Here is an 18,173-nt window from a genome sequence, read left to right on the forward strand (position 1 = left end):
ATGGTCGATGGTCATGATTATTCAGAGTAATAAAATCGACTTTTCACAGCTTCTTGCTTAGTTTTACGATTTAAAATTTTTTCATCGTTTTAGCTTTAGTTTCGCTGATCCACCCGTGTATATGCCTTGTACCCTTCGGAAGGACTACCCGTTAAATGCCAAATGAATAGAAAGAATAAATCACAAGCTTCCATGCATAGAAGACGTCTTCTCGGGTGTCGTGCCCCTGTGACCACAAAAGAAGCCATGTTGGCTGTCCACACACATCGTCAGGCATCAGCGAGTGCGATAATGACATGAACACCTGGTCAGGTGTCGATTATTGTGAGCACAAAGTGTTCTGCATGGGAGGTTTCCACACCTCAATGCGATCTTACTTTCGGTTAGACTGCAAAGCTGTGTAGTGCCAACGAGGATGTAACAAGGACTAAACTAAGATAGCGAGGATGTAACAAGGACTAAACTAAGATAACGAGGATGCACGCACACACACATCATGGCTTCTGCATTCTTCATGTTGTGTAAGTGCATCGTAAATGCAATGAAGCTGAAAGTCAAATGAACGAGAAAAGTGTGTGAGTGACTGACAGACTGAGATATCTGAACACACGTGGGCAAGAACAAAACAACTCTAATCTGGCTAACCCTGTAGGGACAAGCGTCAGAGGTCACAAAGCTGTGGGGTCAGGTGTCAAGGGTCACAAAGCTTTGGGGATGAATTGCCGCGTGCACACGGTCCATCTTGAAATACGAGTTTAGACAAGCGAAATAAGTTGACACTAGTTGTTTGCAATGAATGAATCATCTAAACCATCGAGAATTATTGTGATTGTTTAACAGTATGCACATCGTACAACACAGTGTAGGAGAGTGTTTCTAAAAGCTGACAATGAGTCTGTAAAGAACTTGGACATTGGTGTTGCATCGGGCGTTCTGCGTTTGATGAAGTGTTTTAAGAAACTTTGTAGACCCGTGTGTGAACTGCCATTCTGACTATGTAAGGATCACGGGGAACTTCGATCTCATCGACAATATTTCACATCGTCACAGCTGTGCTTTGCACATACATCGATAAACCGCCACGTGCAGACTCTTCTCAGAATGAAGTGTACACCTGGAGGCAGTTATTCATATTCACACCTAATGTTTCTCGACACACAAGACACGTGGCAGGGAGTTAGTCATCGAGGGTAACCCCAAACCTGCGGTGGGTCTGTTACACCTGATTTCAGCCACACACCTTGAGCTGCTGTGAAGGTCTGACTCACAACATGGACTTCGCGAAGGTATGTGATATTGAGTACATAATTATTTACTTTGTTGATTTTACAACAATGGCAAAACATAAGTAACCTGTGGTCGGCTTACTGTGGTATTTGAGTTTCGGCATTGTCATTTAACCGAGTACTTGATAACGGAAAGCATCCATGTTTCAATCTGGATGTTGCTGCATCATTTGTAGCTTTCACTTTGTTCATTTTTTGCACAGTGTCTGCCATTGGTATTGATTGTAATGTACTTAATTAGCATTGAGAGCATAACCGTAGTGTTGTGATAGCTTGTAATAATAATAATGATAATAATGATAATAATGATAATAATAATAATAATAATAATAATAATAATAATAATAATAATAATAATAATAATAAAAGAAATAAATAAAACAACCTTAAGTAGATGAATCTTCCTTTTTCTCTATTTCCTTTACGTTTGTAAACACAGCTGAGTTGAAAAAGGAATCTTAGGAATGGGACATAAGACAGACCGCAATTTACAGGAGTCGACTGCACAACAAACAGAGCAAATTAAGATCTTATCACGTGAACAGTATCACGTGGCAGCAAGAGTGTAAAGATATCTGTCCTAGTTGTCATTTCCAGTGAAAATCCACTTAAGATCAATCAACACAAATTCAGCGTACTTTGGTTTTCAAAAACAGAAAATTCGGGCCACACACGGCATAAGACGCCAGATGGCAGCAGTTGTGTAGTCAATACTTTCTAGCTACACTGCTTTTTTCCTGTTTTATGAAACAACCGAACAATTTATTCAGTTTTCTCAATCTTCGACAGTGTAGTTCAGCATTTTATGACTTCCTGTGTCTTGTCTTGCAGCGGCGCCTGCTTTGGTCTCTGATGAGGACTCCTGAAGTCGTCCAAGGTGAGTACAGAGTTGCATGGAAGCCATAGATCTTTCAATACATTGCAGCTGACATTCAATAAATTCTCGAAACTAATCTAGAATCTCCTGCTTTGTGAGTGCAAACCCTGTTAATGACAGGGCAGTTTATTTTTGGACCTTGTGTGCCCATTTATTTTTCTGTCTGCCTCTCTCCACCGTGTCCTGCAGGATCATCTCCGCAAGGTCTGATAATCAAGAGATTCTCCCATTCCACTTTCACTTGCATCTTTATCACAGAAGGTCTCTAACTTTCTCTTGCTTCTCCTCATTGGTGAAGGGGTCTTTAGAGGAAATAAAAAGAATCCTCACTTAGCATCTCGTCTCTAAGGACTGAGTTCTCTTTGCAAGTCTGCTGTCAGGCTCTGTCTGGCATGGCCAGATTATCCATTTCTGGTAGGCGTCACTGCCGACATTGAAGTCCAGTCATCAAGTATATCTAGGATGTCCTTCTTTGATGTTGCCTTTGAAAACCTTGTGAAGCTTATCCATCATTCGTAAAGGGAAGTTAGGGAATATATTTGGACTATGGTGACATTGTGAATCCGTGCAAAAATGCAAATGGAGGTCAGCCTGCCATGTTAGGTGTACGGTTGATGACTGCTCCGACAAAGAAGTGCACGGAATATTTGCATCTGACATCCTCCACATAGCATCAGAGTTTATGGCCTTCATAAGCTGCTGTCCCCCCAGTACCTGACCATCTGACTCCCGCCAGTTTCTCAGTGTTCTGGAGGTGCTGCTATACCTCATGGGTGAGTTTTGGTGTAGTGTACTAGTGGGTGTTCCTTCTCTCATCTTGATCGTAGTTATCGCAGCTGTTGGTTTGGGTGCAGACAGTATGACTTCTGGATCTTATTATTGTAAGAGTTTCTTAAGGCATGGGATATAATGTATGAAATTTCTGAAATCGAAGTCGCACCAATGCTTTTTTTGTGAATCTATTAATATCTAAATTGAAACATATCTCTTTTTGTCTAAATCTGTCTCCGCTATGGATGATATAATTCCATTCTCGCCAGTGACAGTCAATAATCCTTTGTTTAAAACATTTTAATTGCTAACGGTTTCCCCTCTTGATTTAGACAGATATATCCAAAACCATACTTCAAAATAATAATCTCAGATACTGAGCTTCGCTTCCCATTATTGTCCAGTTGTAACATTTTGTAAGCTGTCCATGAAGCTCTATGCTGCTACATTATTTGTGTTTTTTTTTCAATAGATTTCCAGATACAAAAGCTGGCTCAGAAAAAACTTGTGCAGGAGAACTATTTCTCTACAGGCTCCAGGCTGTGGAAGTTCCGCGTTCCCTTGGCAACTGTCGTTTCAGTAATGTCCTTGCTGGATCTCTGGCTGCCAAAGCAAAGCCGCCAGCTGCTGCACTCGGGTACTTGACAACCCTGAGAGAACCTGTACAGGAGAAAGATTCTTCTTTAGCCCTAGCTGTGGTGGGTCGGCGTTTCCTTGGCAGCAGCATCGGTAGTTCTAGCAGTGTCTGTAGCTCGTGCTCTCCGTAGAATCATTGATGGATCTCTGGCTGACAAAGAAAAGCTGCAAGCTGTTACAACCGGGGACGGGACAGCCCCGATGCAAGCTGATACAACCGGAACGGGACAACCCCGCAAGAACCCACTCAGGAGAAAGATTCTTCTTCAGGTTCCAGACTGTGGTGGAGGGTCGGCATTCCCGTGGTAGCAGGATTGGTTACAGCCGTGGTAGCTGTCGTAGTAGTGCTTGTAGTTGTCGCAGCTGCTGGTTTCGGTGATGGCGGCATCACTGCTGGATCTCTGGCTGCCAAAGGAATGTCGCTAGCGGCTATTACCGGGTACGTGGCAATCACATGGGGTATGCTTAGTACCTCAAATTACTTAAACATTTAAGAAAGTCATGATGGTATTCTTTTCAGTGCTAAACAATCAGTATTGCTGCCCAGTCATCCGCTTTCCATTCATCACCTGTTTTTACTTTGCCGTCTTCATCTTCTGTGATTTGTGGAAGAGGCTTAACTTTCATTCCCTTTTACATTAACATGCCAAAACTGTAGTGAATTAAAATTAAATATAAATATAATGGTGTTAGCTTTGATAGCCCCGTATCCCAGCAAACACAGGCTTTCCAAACACTAAAAACATAAATCACTGCTCAGACTCCTTGGCTTGTGGACGGGTCGACAAGTTAAGACTAGACCTTGCATGAGGGTAGTTTTATTCCCCACTTACAGTTACACATAGCATTCAGTCATCCATGTACCTGTGCAAGACTGAGTGCTCTCCCACTGAGTTCCTGTAGACGGGTGGTTGTACTGACATGTACATTGATGTTTCAGGCATGGCGCGTGGGTGATTGGCGGTCTTCAGTCGTTGGGAGCTGCAGGACTGACGGCCTCGAAAGCATTCCTGGTTTGGAGCACTGGGACCGCACTTGTTAGTATGATGATCAACGGCAGTGCCAACGAGGACAAGAAAGAAAAAAGAAGAAGAGAAACAGAAAGAGAAATAATAAGTCCTGCTGAGGATGATAGGTGGGTGGGTAACAGATACCTAGATAGTGATTTCGATCTTCGTTAGATATAGACGATATTACAAGCATATTAGCGCATCTTTTAAATTATTTGCCAGATTTGCTTCATTTAACAGTCTTAATACTTTCCTACATCATCATCGTCGTCGTCGTCATCGTCATCATCATCATCATCAGATGACTCTCATGTCATTGTATGTATTCTGTCTCACCCTGGATCATGGAGCGAACCTTCAGGCTTTGTGTCTAAGAAAGGAAATCCAGTAAGATGGTGTGGAGGCGATAGATAGTGGGGACAGAGCGACAGAACAGAGAAGCAAAAGAGAAGAAGGCAGACATGAGTAGTATCTCTTCTTCGCTTGGTAGACATTCACTGCTCCTGAAACTTTCTACAACTTTGTACATAGAATATTACAGATTAATGTGTCATGTTGTATATAACAGATAAGAGATGATTTGTAAGGCGCATCTTCCACTTGACCAAACACCTCGATGCAGAACACACACACACACACATATAAATGGTAAACTAGGGAGCACATCATACCCCACAGACCGCTTATGACATTAGACAAAGCATCACTCTCACACACACACAAACAACAGATCACATATCAGAGTGGCAACAGAATGTATTAAGTATTATTAAGTATTATGTATTAGTAACCCTATTGTCAAATTTTGGGATAAATCGATCTTGTAGGTTAGTGAAATCTCAATAAAGACGAGTGTGGCGAACTTCGATTATTTTGTTTGTTTGTTTGTTTGTTTGTATATGTGTATGTGTTGCAACGACGGTAAATAGATTGCAAAACAAAAAAAACAATACAACCGGTACCCAATTAAGACAAGTACTTTTTTCTCTCTCATCTTCCCCCTACCATGGACTTATCAAGACAAGCGACATAAACATGGACTAACATTTCTAGTACCTGTAGCAAACACCACAGGGTCACTAACTCGATTACAAACGAATCCCACACCTCAAACCCTCATTAAGTCGATTTTGTATGAAATCAGGACAACTAACTACTACGATTTACTTTTAGTTTCAGCTTTTAGTTTATCTTCCAATGAATGTAAAGCATTTCAAAAACCTTTGTAAATACTACTAAACAACTTAAAAGGAATATTAATTAATAAGCGTTTGTTACTATGAACCGTTTGTCCCTAACTCCCACGTTCGTTGGGACTGACGGTGGTGTGGGTGGTGGACCAGCAACCTGTGGTGTCCAGACACGAGGCGCAGACACCTTCTTATCTCTGAATGTTCCCAGGATTCAAGTTACCTCTTCCCTCAATGTGTACTTTTGGTTTCCGTAAAAGGAATTGTTTGTGGGTCCTCTAATCATTTCTTCACACGTTAGACACGTGATGGTGTCACGTGACCAGGACTAAAGGTGGAGGAGCCGCTTGGAAGACTAGAACCGGTCAGACAGCAAAGTATTCCCAACTTGGTTACCTGCAAACCTCCCAGGTGTACAGGACAGTGTGGAGGGCTGAGTGAGTGACTGTCGGCATGGCATGCGTTTGCATGTCAAAACAGTTTTACTAAAGTACAAAGCTCGGACACCTTGTGCCCACAGTAAACAATCATATAATGTTTTACGAGGACAGGAACGAGGGAACAGTTCAGCTTGGCGTCTTAGTTTCTCTGGGATGTAGTTCCTACTGCAATACAAAGTTTTCTAAATCCATCGGATCGTGATTATCATTATTGCTCAATAACATGCAAATGCTTCGAAACCAACTGTACAAGAAAATTCATGAACATTCAGCATAATTTTGTGTTCGTAGAGCTGACTCACACAGCTCCAATGATTTCGATGCAACAGCTGGTTAGGAGCTTACCTCACTAAAAAAAAGAGCAAACATCAGTTGTAAGTTTAACCATTTCGGTTTTCAATAATATCATCATATTATGATCTAGTGGACATTCCTCGTCGTCAAAGAAGAGTAAGACATCCAAGTGCTGGTGCATGGTCGTTCTATCTAGTTCTTGATGAAGTGTTTTCTAAGAATTTAATGAACCATGTGCAGCGACTACAGCGACCTGCCAACCTGACTGAGAAAGGGTTAAGGGGGGAGCCCTGTGTGGCCGACATTTTACATCCTGAAAGCCGTGCATAGCACATACATCGATGTATCGCCACCTAAAAACTTCCCAGAATCGAAGGGAAGTGTGTCTGGAATTCAACTTTCTCTTTCTTTACAGTAGTTTAGTAGTTTGTATGGCCGCCTGCTCAACATTCGCACAGACGACACTTGGCAGACATTTACTGTGGCCCAGCACCTGGGGTGGGTCTCTTACAGCTGAGTTCAGTGACACACCCTGAATTGCCTGGAATTAAGGTCTGACTCACAACATGGACTTCATGCCGGTATGTCATCCTGACCACCTATTTCTTCTTTATCATAATACTAAAGTCACAAGTTTCCACAGTTTCTGTCGATCCTAATGTTCATGTATTTAATAATTGAAGAAAGCTCAGAGTATAATCCTAGTGTTGTAGAGCACCATGCATGTACATTTAATAATAATAAACAACATTTATTAACATAAACATTTATGACTAGATGAACATCTTCTTGAATGCGCGCGTTTGCGTGCCTGGATGCATTCATATAGTGTACACACGAAGAAGTTTAACAAAGAACATTAAAAATGAAACACTGACTGTACACAGTCGTAGTTTACACGAGTCAAGTACACAACTTCATACAGAAAGCACCACATGAGCTGCATCACGTGATAGCAAGATGGCGGTATGTCAGGATATCAAGATGGCGGCCTGTTACGACTTCCAGTGAAAATACAATAAGATCAGCACAAAGGGCAAAAATTCAAGGAAGTTTTTTTAATGACAAAATAGAAAGGACCACACATTGCAGATGACTAGATGGCATCAGCTCAAGCAGCTGCTAATATTCTCTAGCTTCTCTGATTCTCTCTGCTTTATGAGAAAAGAGGTTTTATCTCTCCATCTTCAACCTTCTTCTTCTTCTACTGCATTGCTACAATCATTTTTATGAATTTCTATGCTTCACCTTGCAGATTTTGCTATTCTCGTATTGAATGAGGACTCCTGAAGTCGTCCAAGGTAAATATAATGTTATAATAGATCTTTCACTTACTTCGCAGATGACATTATATTTTCGAAACCTGTAAAAACTGTCCTGCTTTGTGGGTGGGAGAGATAAGTAAGCATTTCTTAGACCGAAAAAATTACTTCGTCTTTAACTGTTATTCATATAAGTCAAAAAGGACATAATTAAGATGTATGACTTGTGTAACTAAATATTTCCACAGGAATATCGATGGTGTATATTCTCGTGGCGATGGCCGGAGGCGGCCTGCTTGTTTATTTGGGGGTCGCACTTGGCTTTGAACGCGCAGCATTCGGACGCAACACCCGATCCGCGTTTGGAAATTTCTACAACCGGGTAGGCCGTGTTCTAATTTGATGATGACAGAGAGTGAAAGTCTAGACTGTCGAGTATAGATATAGTATTGTAGCATAAAAATATGAATGACAAAATATCGTAATACTAAGACAATGACTTGTCTCAACTATACATCTAGAATTTGAAGAGATTATTGAGACTAAAGACTTTTTTCATATTATTTTGAGACTATAGAATCAGCTTGCCATCCATTTGTAGGTAAATGCAACCAAACTTCGATGCACGCGCTGACCCTACTTATAACAAACCTTTCTTGACATGTTCTGTGACATTCAGATACACCATGGTGGCGGTGTCTACCCTCCAGCCATTTTGAATCGTAGACATCGGGGTGGCCGTGGGGAGCACCGTTGGTACAGTCGTGCTGCTCGAATGCCGAGGCCACAAGTCACTTTTGTCCACCTTCATGCTCACCCTAACCCTCATCAAGGATACCTCTAGATAACACCTATTCTGCTCGACCAAACAACCGCCTTGCCTTGGCTTATGAGCAGCCAAGGAATGACATGCAAATGCTAGAGTACTGAGTGCTCAAGTCTGCTTTTTACTGCCAGTTTCCTTTCTTCACTAAAGTTCCAAGAATATTTGACTATCTGTGACGAGCAACAACAGTTAATACAAAAAAAAAAAAAACAAAAAAAACATGCATATTCAACCGAGCGTCGACCCTCGCTGATGTAAGGCCTATAAAGTCACCAAAACTCTTGAAGATTTGTATTAAATAAATATAAATGCAAATCATCATCAGAGTTTGCTCAAGAAAATTATGTTTACAGTTTCACAGACAGGCTTTGTTTAGAAATGTGTAGTGCTTTGTGACTGGTTCTTGTATTTTGTATTAGCACTACGTCACTTCCTGTTAAACTGGTTGAATAAACCATCAGCACACAATTCTTCAGCGGGTTGTGATTGGCTTATTTTTTTCCCAACAAAAAAAAACAAGTATGGCTGATTAGTACACGGATGATGACGTTTGGAGCGTTGATCTAAAAAATAAATAAAAGGAGGATATTCACCCACAATTGTGGAAATAATTTCTTGCACTGAATTTTAACAAACTGTTAGGAAAAGTGCACGCGACTAGGCCTTCAACTGAGAGCATAAATACAGCATAAACGATTAAAGAGATTTGGTGTAGGGGAGACAATACCTACGTCTACTAAGGGGACTAACTTGTCACTCTTGTGTCTCTTCACAGACTTTGTTTACCTCGGTGTCCACCTTTACATTATTGTGGGGCACCTCAGCAGCGCGAGGGCTGGAAAGTGTGGAGGACCATTAAACATTTACATTGTCTGTTTGTGTCCATCTGTACGGTGGTGTGTGTGTGTGCTTTCGTCGACCTGGTGTATGACAGCAAGACAAGTTTGTTATTTCAATATAATAATTGTGGAACTTATCATTTCTTGTTCAAGAATTTATGACTGTGAGGGTGTCCGTGGGGGACTAGCCCAGACAAAATCGTTGTTGTTTTTATATCCTACATTGACATAGAAGAAGTGTGTGTCCATACAATGGCAGAGCCTCCCTAAGTCGGAGACGGTATCACCTTACAGGTGGTATACAGGCCGTTATTCATCGTCAGACAGAGCTAGTGAGTGTCTATTAATTTGTCTCACTCCAATGCCTATTATTAAAAGGCTTTTAAAGCCCTCGCCTTTGTAGTCTACCTTAGCTGCTAGCAACACACCCCGGCCACCATTGTGTCGGTTGATGTCAGAGTATTCTCCGTTGTCCTGGCTCATTGGCAGAAAAGTTCTCAATTTCCAGAGCACAGTCATGACAGAATTTTTTTCACATTTATAATGAGGTTATACAATGTGCATGACATAGTGAAGAAGAAACAATCACTACTGAAGCAAAACAAAAATTATCTCTCATCCTCAACGTGTGAATGTATTCGTTAAAGCAAAGGGCTTCTTTAGAGCACAATAAATAGAATATTTTTAAAATGTAATTTATATATGAACATCAGTTTCTAATCTTGTGTTAGTTTTAGTGTAGTCCTTGTTACTCCTCGAGGAGCAACAACACCTCTCCAGCGGACCCTGCTTTGGGCAGCCCCCATAAGTTGAGGCCATGTGGCTTGACAACATCAACAACTAACAATCCTACTCCACATTGGCACCTGCCACACAAATCATCACCAAGCAGACCCCCATACATACACAGTCACAGCTCTCGACACAATCACAATCCGTGCAGTCGAACCTTCAACATGTCGCTGGGTACCAAAGCTGCCAGGTCGGGTTCTTAGAATAGAAGTAGACTAAGCCTTCGCTCCTTCTTCCGCTTTCCTTACAAGGAGACGTTCGTCTGTGAACCAATGGTAATCTCGCTCACAAACCACGTGATGAGGGAACGTTACCTCCAGAGAGCAAGGAGGGAGGCTCACAACGCCGGTGTACGTGAGGCTACGCTGATCTCTGTGACACATCTTCACCTGTCTGAAGGTTACACACACCGACAGCATGGCATCTGTACAGGTGAGACACATATTCAGAACAGATTTCTTTGTTGTATCATGAGAAAACATAAGGAAAGACCATTGCGAGGGCAATGATGACACTTGTCTTGTAAGTCACCTGATCTTTCTTGTCGAACTGTGTGTTCAGGTAAGTTGCTGATGTATAGTGCAGGCGGTAGTGTTACCATGTTTACGACACAGGTGTGAATTGTCACTGTGTAGGAAACAGGTGAGTTGCTAGGGTGTCGGAGACACAGGACTGAGTTGTTAGGGTATGGGACTAAGGACCCTCGTCTGCCACCTACAACAGTTCTGTCTTATCAGCAGTCAGGTGGCTCTACCCACCGACATGCGTGATAGCCAGTGTGTCCTCGTCGTCATGACGATTGTCTAAACACGGTTGACCGCTTTCCTTGATGATTGTATTACAGGGTTACTTACTGCCTGTACTGTTCACGAGCGAGTCTACGTGTGCAACGATCATTTGTTAAAATAAAAATGCTAACAAGTAATAAGAGTTTAATAAAGTAAAAATTATCATCTCGCATTGATACAAATGGCATTTATTTTCACCAATTAATTGCTGATTATAAGAAGTGCATTTTAATGTTAACAAGTTAATATACAATGTTTATATAATAGTAAAGTGTAGGACACGTCGCTATTAAAGTCATTTATTAACTAAGGACGATTTCATTTCACCTTAAATTTCCGAACTTGAAGAACTGCCGAAGGTAATCATTGGAAGAATGATGTTGAAGTATTTTGTTTACAGATGGTCGTTTTTCTTGTGTTCTTACTGACATCACCTGTGATCACACATGGTCATGATCATCACGATGGTAAGTATAATACGTGTAAATATAAATATTTCTACATATTTCTACATACACATACTATATACAGTCTCAAATTCTCCGCAGTTGTGGTAAAGTGTTTTTACCCTCCCCCACCTCCTCACAACTGTAGGACATATTAATCATGGGGTCTTAATCTTTATTTAAACCCCAGGATTATGGAAGTAGTGTTGAATACACATCTAAGCATGTCTAACAAGATCTGATATATCCAATGTGTTACACTCAATTACTTAGCAGGCACTTCAGAAAGCTTATAGGAACGAGACATGTGCTATATATGAACTACATTACTATGGGCTACGTTCGATGAATGTACTATTTTCTTGCGCTGCAGTCAGGTGCAGACATGATCAATTCAGGTGTGTAACGGTCGCTAAGTGCATCCCATACAAGTGGAAGTGCGACGGTGGGATTGACTGTCCTGACAAAAGTGATGAGAAGGAATGTGGTAAGCAACAGCCAGTCTCAGGTCTTGGAAGAGTTCAGTAACAAATCTTCTCTTTCATTCTCCTTTTTTTTTATTTCTGTTCACTTTCTCTTGAACATTTGCAAAATTATCAGTCAGAGCGGTTTTCATTCCGTCATGGGGTCCTTATCAATTGATGCGATGCTGAAGTTCTCAGGTGTAGGGCTTTCCCTGATCTGGGACCGCAAAACTGCTGCTGAGACCCAGACCATGGATACTTAATTTCTGATAGAAGGTGCAAGGTGCAAAAGGAGAGAAATGATTTCATTAAACTTCTTTTGCCTTATTTCACTACTTTTCAGCAACAAAGCTACAGAGCTGGATACTTCTTTTAGGTTTGAGGTAGTGTCCACAAAGTCTCAACTCAAATATTATGAAACAGTATGCACAGAACCAGACCTGGGCAAACGCCAGCCCGCGGGCCGGATCCGGCCCGCCTCCTGTCTCTGACCGGCCCGCCCGCTGGCCCGCCCGCCAGTATATATACTATATATACAGTATTGGGTAAAACTGAGTTAACTATATTAGTCCGGCCCTCTAAAACCATCCCAATTTCTCATGCGGCCCCTTGGGGAAATTAATTGCCCACCCCTGCACAAAACCATTTAGAAACTTGGTAGAACACCAAATCTTGTTGGATGAACGTTGAGATATGAGATGAAATGTTGTTGACAGGTTCCTGGTGGTGGACGGTCGGCGCCATGTTGGCGGGAGGGGCTCTGACTGTCGTAGCCGCTCCGGTGGCGGTTGCAGGTCTTGGCTTTGGTGCCGCGGGCATCGGTGCTGGAACTGTGGCAGCAGGAGCCATGTCCACCGCTGCTACAACAGGGTAGGTGACTGGGTAGGTGACTGGGTAGGTGACTGGGTAGGCCTGGTGTAGTAGTGACTCACAAACTGTTCCTTTCATAGCTCTGGTACATGACGAAAATAAATTCTGTAGCCATTATCTTCTAGAAAAATCCATGAGCGTCAAAGAAGAAAAGAAACAAAGAGACGACAAAGATAAAAGAGCTTTCTAACAGTTGAAGATATTTTTACATTAGCTATATTGTAAGCCATTTTCGTTTAATGCCTTTTGCTTGTAGCACAAAAGGAGTTCCTTTGCGATGCTTATTAAATAAATCCTGTTAATTTGTAGAATGACTTTTCCCACCGTTAAAGGCGAAAGTATTCAATACCTACATACACATCAAACCTCTTTAACGGTGTTTAACCAGGTGTAGATCATAATAATTTAATGATGCGGTGTTTCCATGTACGCTGTGATTTCAGAGTGGGAATGGGGGTCGTGTCTACTCTGCAAGCGGTTGGAGCCACGGGGGCGCTCACCCTGGCACAAAGCGCTGTGGTTGGAGGACTTGGGGCAGGAGTCAGCAAAGTTGTCTGCGACAAGGTCTCCAGCGACAAAGACAAGGGCCAAAACGATGACAAGGGTGAAAAAGCAGACAATGGCGAGCCAGAGGACAAGGATGAAGACGAGGACCAGGGCAAGCGCAAGGACGAGGACAAAGACAACAACTAAAAGTCACTTCATGTCATCAAGAGTCTTTGGGTTATATTAGCATTAGCTTTAGTACTAGCATTAGCACAGGAGCAATCCCTATTGTTATCAATGTATTAACGCTAGCTCTCTATTGCCTCGTGCAAATCAGGTAGAATGAATTTTCGAAATTGAGGCTTAATACATGTTCATTACTCTGATTAAGTGCTTTAGTGGTAATGTATTTTTTTAACTATTAGCTGAGTATCATTTTCAGGCAGATACCGACATAACTTCAGGCTTTTCTCTGTTTAGCTGTGCATTAGTGTTGACATGATTTTCTAATTGACTGTGATGCTTTGTTGTGGTAATTCTCTCATTGTTTATATGCTCTAGTAAAACAGTGATCACCTATCGGTTAGTTAGTGTCTTTTGTTTGTCGTTTTTGAGAAAAATTGCCGAAGATATTGACAGATAAATCTATTATAGACAGACAATATATAGACAGATAATATATAGACAGACAATATATAGACAGAAAATATATAGACAGACAATATATAGACAGATAATATATAGACAGACAATATATAGACAGACAATGTATAGACAGAAAATATATAGACAGACAATATATAGACAGACAATATATAGACAGACAATGTATAGACAGAAAATATATAGACAGAAAATATATAGACAGACAATGTATAGACAGAAAATATATAGACAGACAATATATAGACAGACAATATATAGACAGAGCGAAGACATTTGGATACTGCGTGTACATAGACCAGTGGTATATTACACACACACAGGACACGTGGTGAAGTCACATGATCGTCAATAAATATGACAGGGCCTGAGTGCTTATCGACCTTTTACAAACCAATAAAACGTGGGCACATGTTTCAGTCACATCAGTTGCCGTCATCATGGCCTCCTCAAAGGTAAGATGGACTGGGGCAGGATTGTTTTCTTTAGTTGTTACAAAGACTGTGATAGACAGCAGCCTCTAGTTGCAAGGTCCACGAAGACAGAAATATGTTTCTCGTTCTCGTGCTAACATCTTTGAGAAATTCCCACAAAGTATACATTATAATGTCCTCTCTCAGGTTAACGCTCAGGACAATCATTAGGACGATGCTAGTACACACCAAGATAGCTCTCTCTTCAAATAAGAATTAAAAGGAAAGTTTTAACAAATAATCTTAAAAGAAAACTTTTATATCCAAACAATTCTCTAATAGGCCTGGGTGGTGATGATAGACTGATCATTAAAGTATTACGAAAGATCTGCCATCTGCTTCAAGATGTCAATGAGCAGATCACGTGAGTGACATGACAGGTGCTTTGTCATGGCGATTATCACACATTGGTAAACATCTTTGCTAAGTTGAGGAGGGTGATTTACAGAGTAAAAATACTAATCTATGGTGAACAGTGTAAATACATAATTATGAGGAAGAGAGCAAGCAAACAAGTGTGAATGATGGGAACGATTAAAGGTTCCTCACCTCAGCAGCAAGAGTTGAGGACCCGTATGTACAAGGACAGACAAGTGTTCATCCATCAATCAACCCGACTACATTGATTATAAATAAGGACATGGTGACAGCAGACAGCAGCGAACTTTTAATTTATTTTGAGAAATGAATTTGCCTTTGACCTGACACTACAGACATGTGGTTGGTCCTGAATTGTACTTTGTCCACGCTCTCAAACGCCGGGTGTCTGACAGGCTTACAATTGTAGCATCATGGCCAGCAATAGTCAGACTAAGATGTTCAGATGGTCTAATGCTTCTCTTGGTCGCTTGCTTTTACTTGTGGGAGGTAAAAATTGGTTTCTGCACAAGTAACCCACTCCCAGCCAAGGCAAACGACCCTGCTGCCTTGTGGGTAATATTTGGAAAGACTAATTGCATTCATTGCAGAGAGTTCAAACTACTTTTTTGCAGATTACCTTTTGCTTCGTGGCTTTGCTGATATCACCTGTTATCCCACACGATGATAAAGGTAGCACACACACACACACAACACACACACACGCACATGGAGTTGTTATTATATAAATATTTCTAGCATAAACTTAAAGATGTGAACACACTTATGCTGTCATGGCTACCCACTGGGGATCCGGAGATGTATGTTATTAAGGAGATGTCATGAGCTTCAGTGGATGTCACTGTTGAAAACTTCCTTTCGTGTGTTGCAAAAAAAGTTATTTGACGATTCTTGAACTCTTCTGATAATGTATATCTGTAATGTGAAACAAAAATCCACTTCTATTAGTCTTTAAAGTCAATCGTACAATTTTTTACACATATTTTTTAACCTATCTTTTAAATTTTGATGTCCAGAAAATGCAATATATATATATATATATTTAAAGAATATTGACATGTATGTCGATTTACTTTCATGAAGTCTTTCAGTTCATACCTCAGATATGGATGCAATGTAAACACAAGTAGGTGTGTCTAACACCAGTTTCAAGGATGTTGCACCATTTGTTCCTTGTGAGAATGTCGAGAAAAATGAGATGCCAGTTGCGCCATGTCATTGCAATATTTTCTGCCACTAGTCAGGTGCACACAGGATCGATTCCAGTGTGTGACTGTCCCTCAGTGCATCCCCTCCGACTGGAGGTGCGACGGTGAGGCTGACTGTGAGGACAGGAGCGATGAGAGGGAGTGTGGTGAGTAGCAGCAAGTCTCAGGTCTTGAGGGAGTTTAGCAACAAAGTTTCTTATATTCATCCTCTCCTTCTCTTTTTCTCTTGTTCTTTTCTGGATCGACTGTTCGAAACAGCTTTTTCCTGTCTTGTGTTTGTTGATGGGTTGAGTATACAATGCAGAATGTGTTTGTCTGACATCGTTCAGATGAACTTGAGATGTGAGTTGAAATGTTGCTCACAGGCTCCCCCTGGTGGACAGAAGGTGTGGTGGTGGCGGGCGGCGCTGTAGTTGTCGCAGCCACTCAAGTAGCGGTTGCAGTTCTTGGCTTTGGAGTCGCAGGCATCGGTGCTGGAACTTGGACAGCAGGCTCCGTGTCCAGACCTGCTACACTGGGGTGAGTCCCTGGGTAGGTCTGGTGTGACAGTCACTCACACAGTGTCCCCAGAATAGCTCTGGGGAATAAAGAAAATAAAGAAGCTAGCTTTCATTCTGGGAACAAAAAACAAAACAAAAAAAAAAAGCTATAAACAAGAAAGACAGAAGCAAAGAAGAAAAGAAACAACGAAGAAGAAAAGAAAAAACAATAACGAAAGAAAGAGGTCTTGAAGTTCCAGATATTTTCACACCTAAAATATTTTAAGGAATTTTAGATACCGTTAAGCCAAAGCTAACTAAATAAATGTTTATTTGTTTAAGAAGGTTTTTCTTCTTCAAAGACGGACTCAGAACACTTTATTACCCACACAATCACGAAGGTGCATGAAAACTATTTTAGTGATGTGTAACCAGACTGCAGATAACAATGATGTAATAATGTAATGATGTAATGATGTAATGATTCCATCTACCCTGTGACATTACAGGGTGGGACTGGGGGTCGTGTCCACCCTCCAAGTGACTGGAGCCACGGGGACACATAACCACTCGCACGTAGGAGTAGGAGCAGGAGAAGAGGAAGGATTCCGTGACCACGTCTTCGTGGGCGATGGTCATCACAACCTGGGCGAGGACGAGCTGCAAGACGAGGACTAGACCTATAAGTCACGTGACTTCTAGTTGCTAAGTGTTTATTGGGTACATTGTCTGGTTTTAACAATGGGTATTACAATGGGTTTTAGTGTTGGTACCCGCTCTTCAGTATCCACTTATTAGCTTTTTATTTGTACAATCTTTGGGGTTACAATGACTTTCGTTGTCGCTGACTTGCTGTGGGCTTTTTTCTTAATTGCTGTAAATGCTGCAATAAAACAACCATTAACAGTATATCACTATATATAATAAAACAATTATCAGCCATCTGTGTTTCAATGTTTTTTGTTTGTCGTGCAAAAACTTGTGCCAAAATATATACATATATAAAAATACCACAAAGCTAGATTTTCAACTACATCTCTCTTTTTATCTCTATCTCTCTGTCTCTGTTCATCATGGGGACTGATGAAGTGTCAGTCTCAGAACTCTCTCTATTCTTGCTCATGTAGGACCTCAGTCATTGCCGAGGTCATGAAATGGTCTCAGACAGAAGATGTAGAAGGTGGGCTAATACTTCGGTTTAAAGGTGTGGCTATATTTGGCTATATATTACTCAATACATAGTTGGCTATATATTACTCAATACATAGTTGGCTATATATTACTCAATACATAGTTGGCTATATATTACTCAATACATAGTTGGCTATATATTACTCGCACATAATAAGCGAAGGTTAATAAAGACTTGTGGGTACAAATGTACCCTGTTTCATGTACCCTTTAGCCTCATCTCGTCTGTCTGTCAACATGTCCCTGGCATCGCTCGATCGGGGTGGCTGGAGGCTTTTCTGGGTAAAGGGGGAAGTTGAAAACTGATGGATGATGGGATGCGATGTGGAACTTGTTTTGCTTTTAAGTTCAGTAAGCACGAAGTCCACTGACTGCTGCACAGTCGAAGGAATCCTGTCCAGGCTCTAGAGAAGCATTAATGGATTAAAACCCCTCAGTTTAAAACATTAAAATACCAGCAAGCAATAAAAAAAACCATATGAAACAAAGCAAAATACAACATTT

The 18,173-nt window shown here is 41.2% G+C and overlaps 1 protein-coding gene and 2 long non-coding RNA genes across 3 annotated transcripts; all 3 read left to right on the forward strand.

Moving 5' to 3' along the window:
• The first annotated feature begins 911 nt into the window (after positions 1–911).
• LOC112565343 lies at positions 912–5,448 on the forward strand. Its single transcript, XR_003099391.1, has 4 exons — positions 912–1,286; positions 2,118–2,163; positions 3,407–4,009; positions 4,511–5,448. It is a non-coding gene; the product is annotated as an uncharacterized LOC112565343 (long non-coding RNA).
• Positions 5,449–10,526: 5,078 nt separating this feature from the next.
• Positions 10,527–13,856, forward strand: LOC112565338 (interferon alpha-inducible protein 27-like protein 2). Its single transcript, XM_025240746.1, has 5 exons — positions 10,527–10,655; positions 11,412–11,478; positions 11,831–11,944; positions 12,638–12,791; positions 13,235–13,856. The coding sequence occupies exons 1-5, from the start codon at positions 10,641–10,643 to the stop codon at positions 13,482–13,484; spliced, it is 600 nt and encodes a 199-aa protein (XP_025096531.1). The 5' UTR covers positions 10,527–10,640; the 3' UTR covers positions 13,485–13,856.
• A 2,169-nt stretch (positions 13,857–16,025) lies between these two features.
• LOC112565342 lies at positions 16,026–17,420 on the forward strand. Its single transcript, XR_003099390.1, has 3 exons — positions 16,026–16,145; positions 16,365–16,518; positions 16,988–17,420. It is a non-coding gene; the product is annotated as an uncharacterized LOC112565342 (long non-coding RNA).
• Positions 17,421–18,173: the final 753 nt, after the last annotated feature.

The sequence above is a fragment of the Pomacea canaliculata genome, linkage group LG5 (genome assembly GCF_003073045.1).
Source record: "Pomacea canaliculata isolate SZHN2017 linkage group LG5, ASM307304v1, whole genome shotgun sequence".
Lineage (NCBI taxonomy): Eukaryota > Metazoa > Mollusca > Gastropoda > Architaenioglossa > Ampullariidae > Pomacea > Pomacea canaliculata.

Excerpts from the sequence above, each read along its gene's own strand:
- LOC112565338 (XM_025240746.1), top strand. Across the intron at positions 11,945-12,637 it reads AAGTGATGAGAAGGAATGTG|GTTCCTGGTGGTGGACGGTC; the intron begins GTAAGCAACAGC and ends TGTTGTTGACAG. Across the intron at positions 12,792-13,234 it reads TCCACCGCTGCTACAACAGG|AGTGGGAATGGGGGTCGTGT; the intron begins GTAGGTGACTGG and ends CTGTGATTTCAG.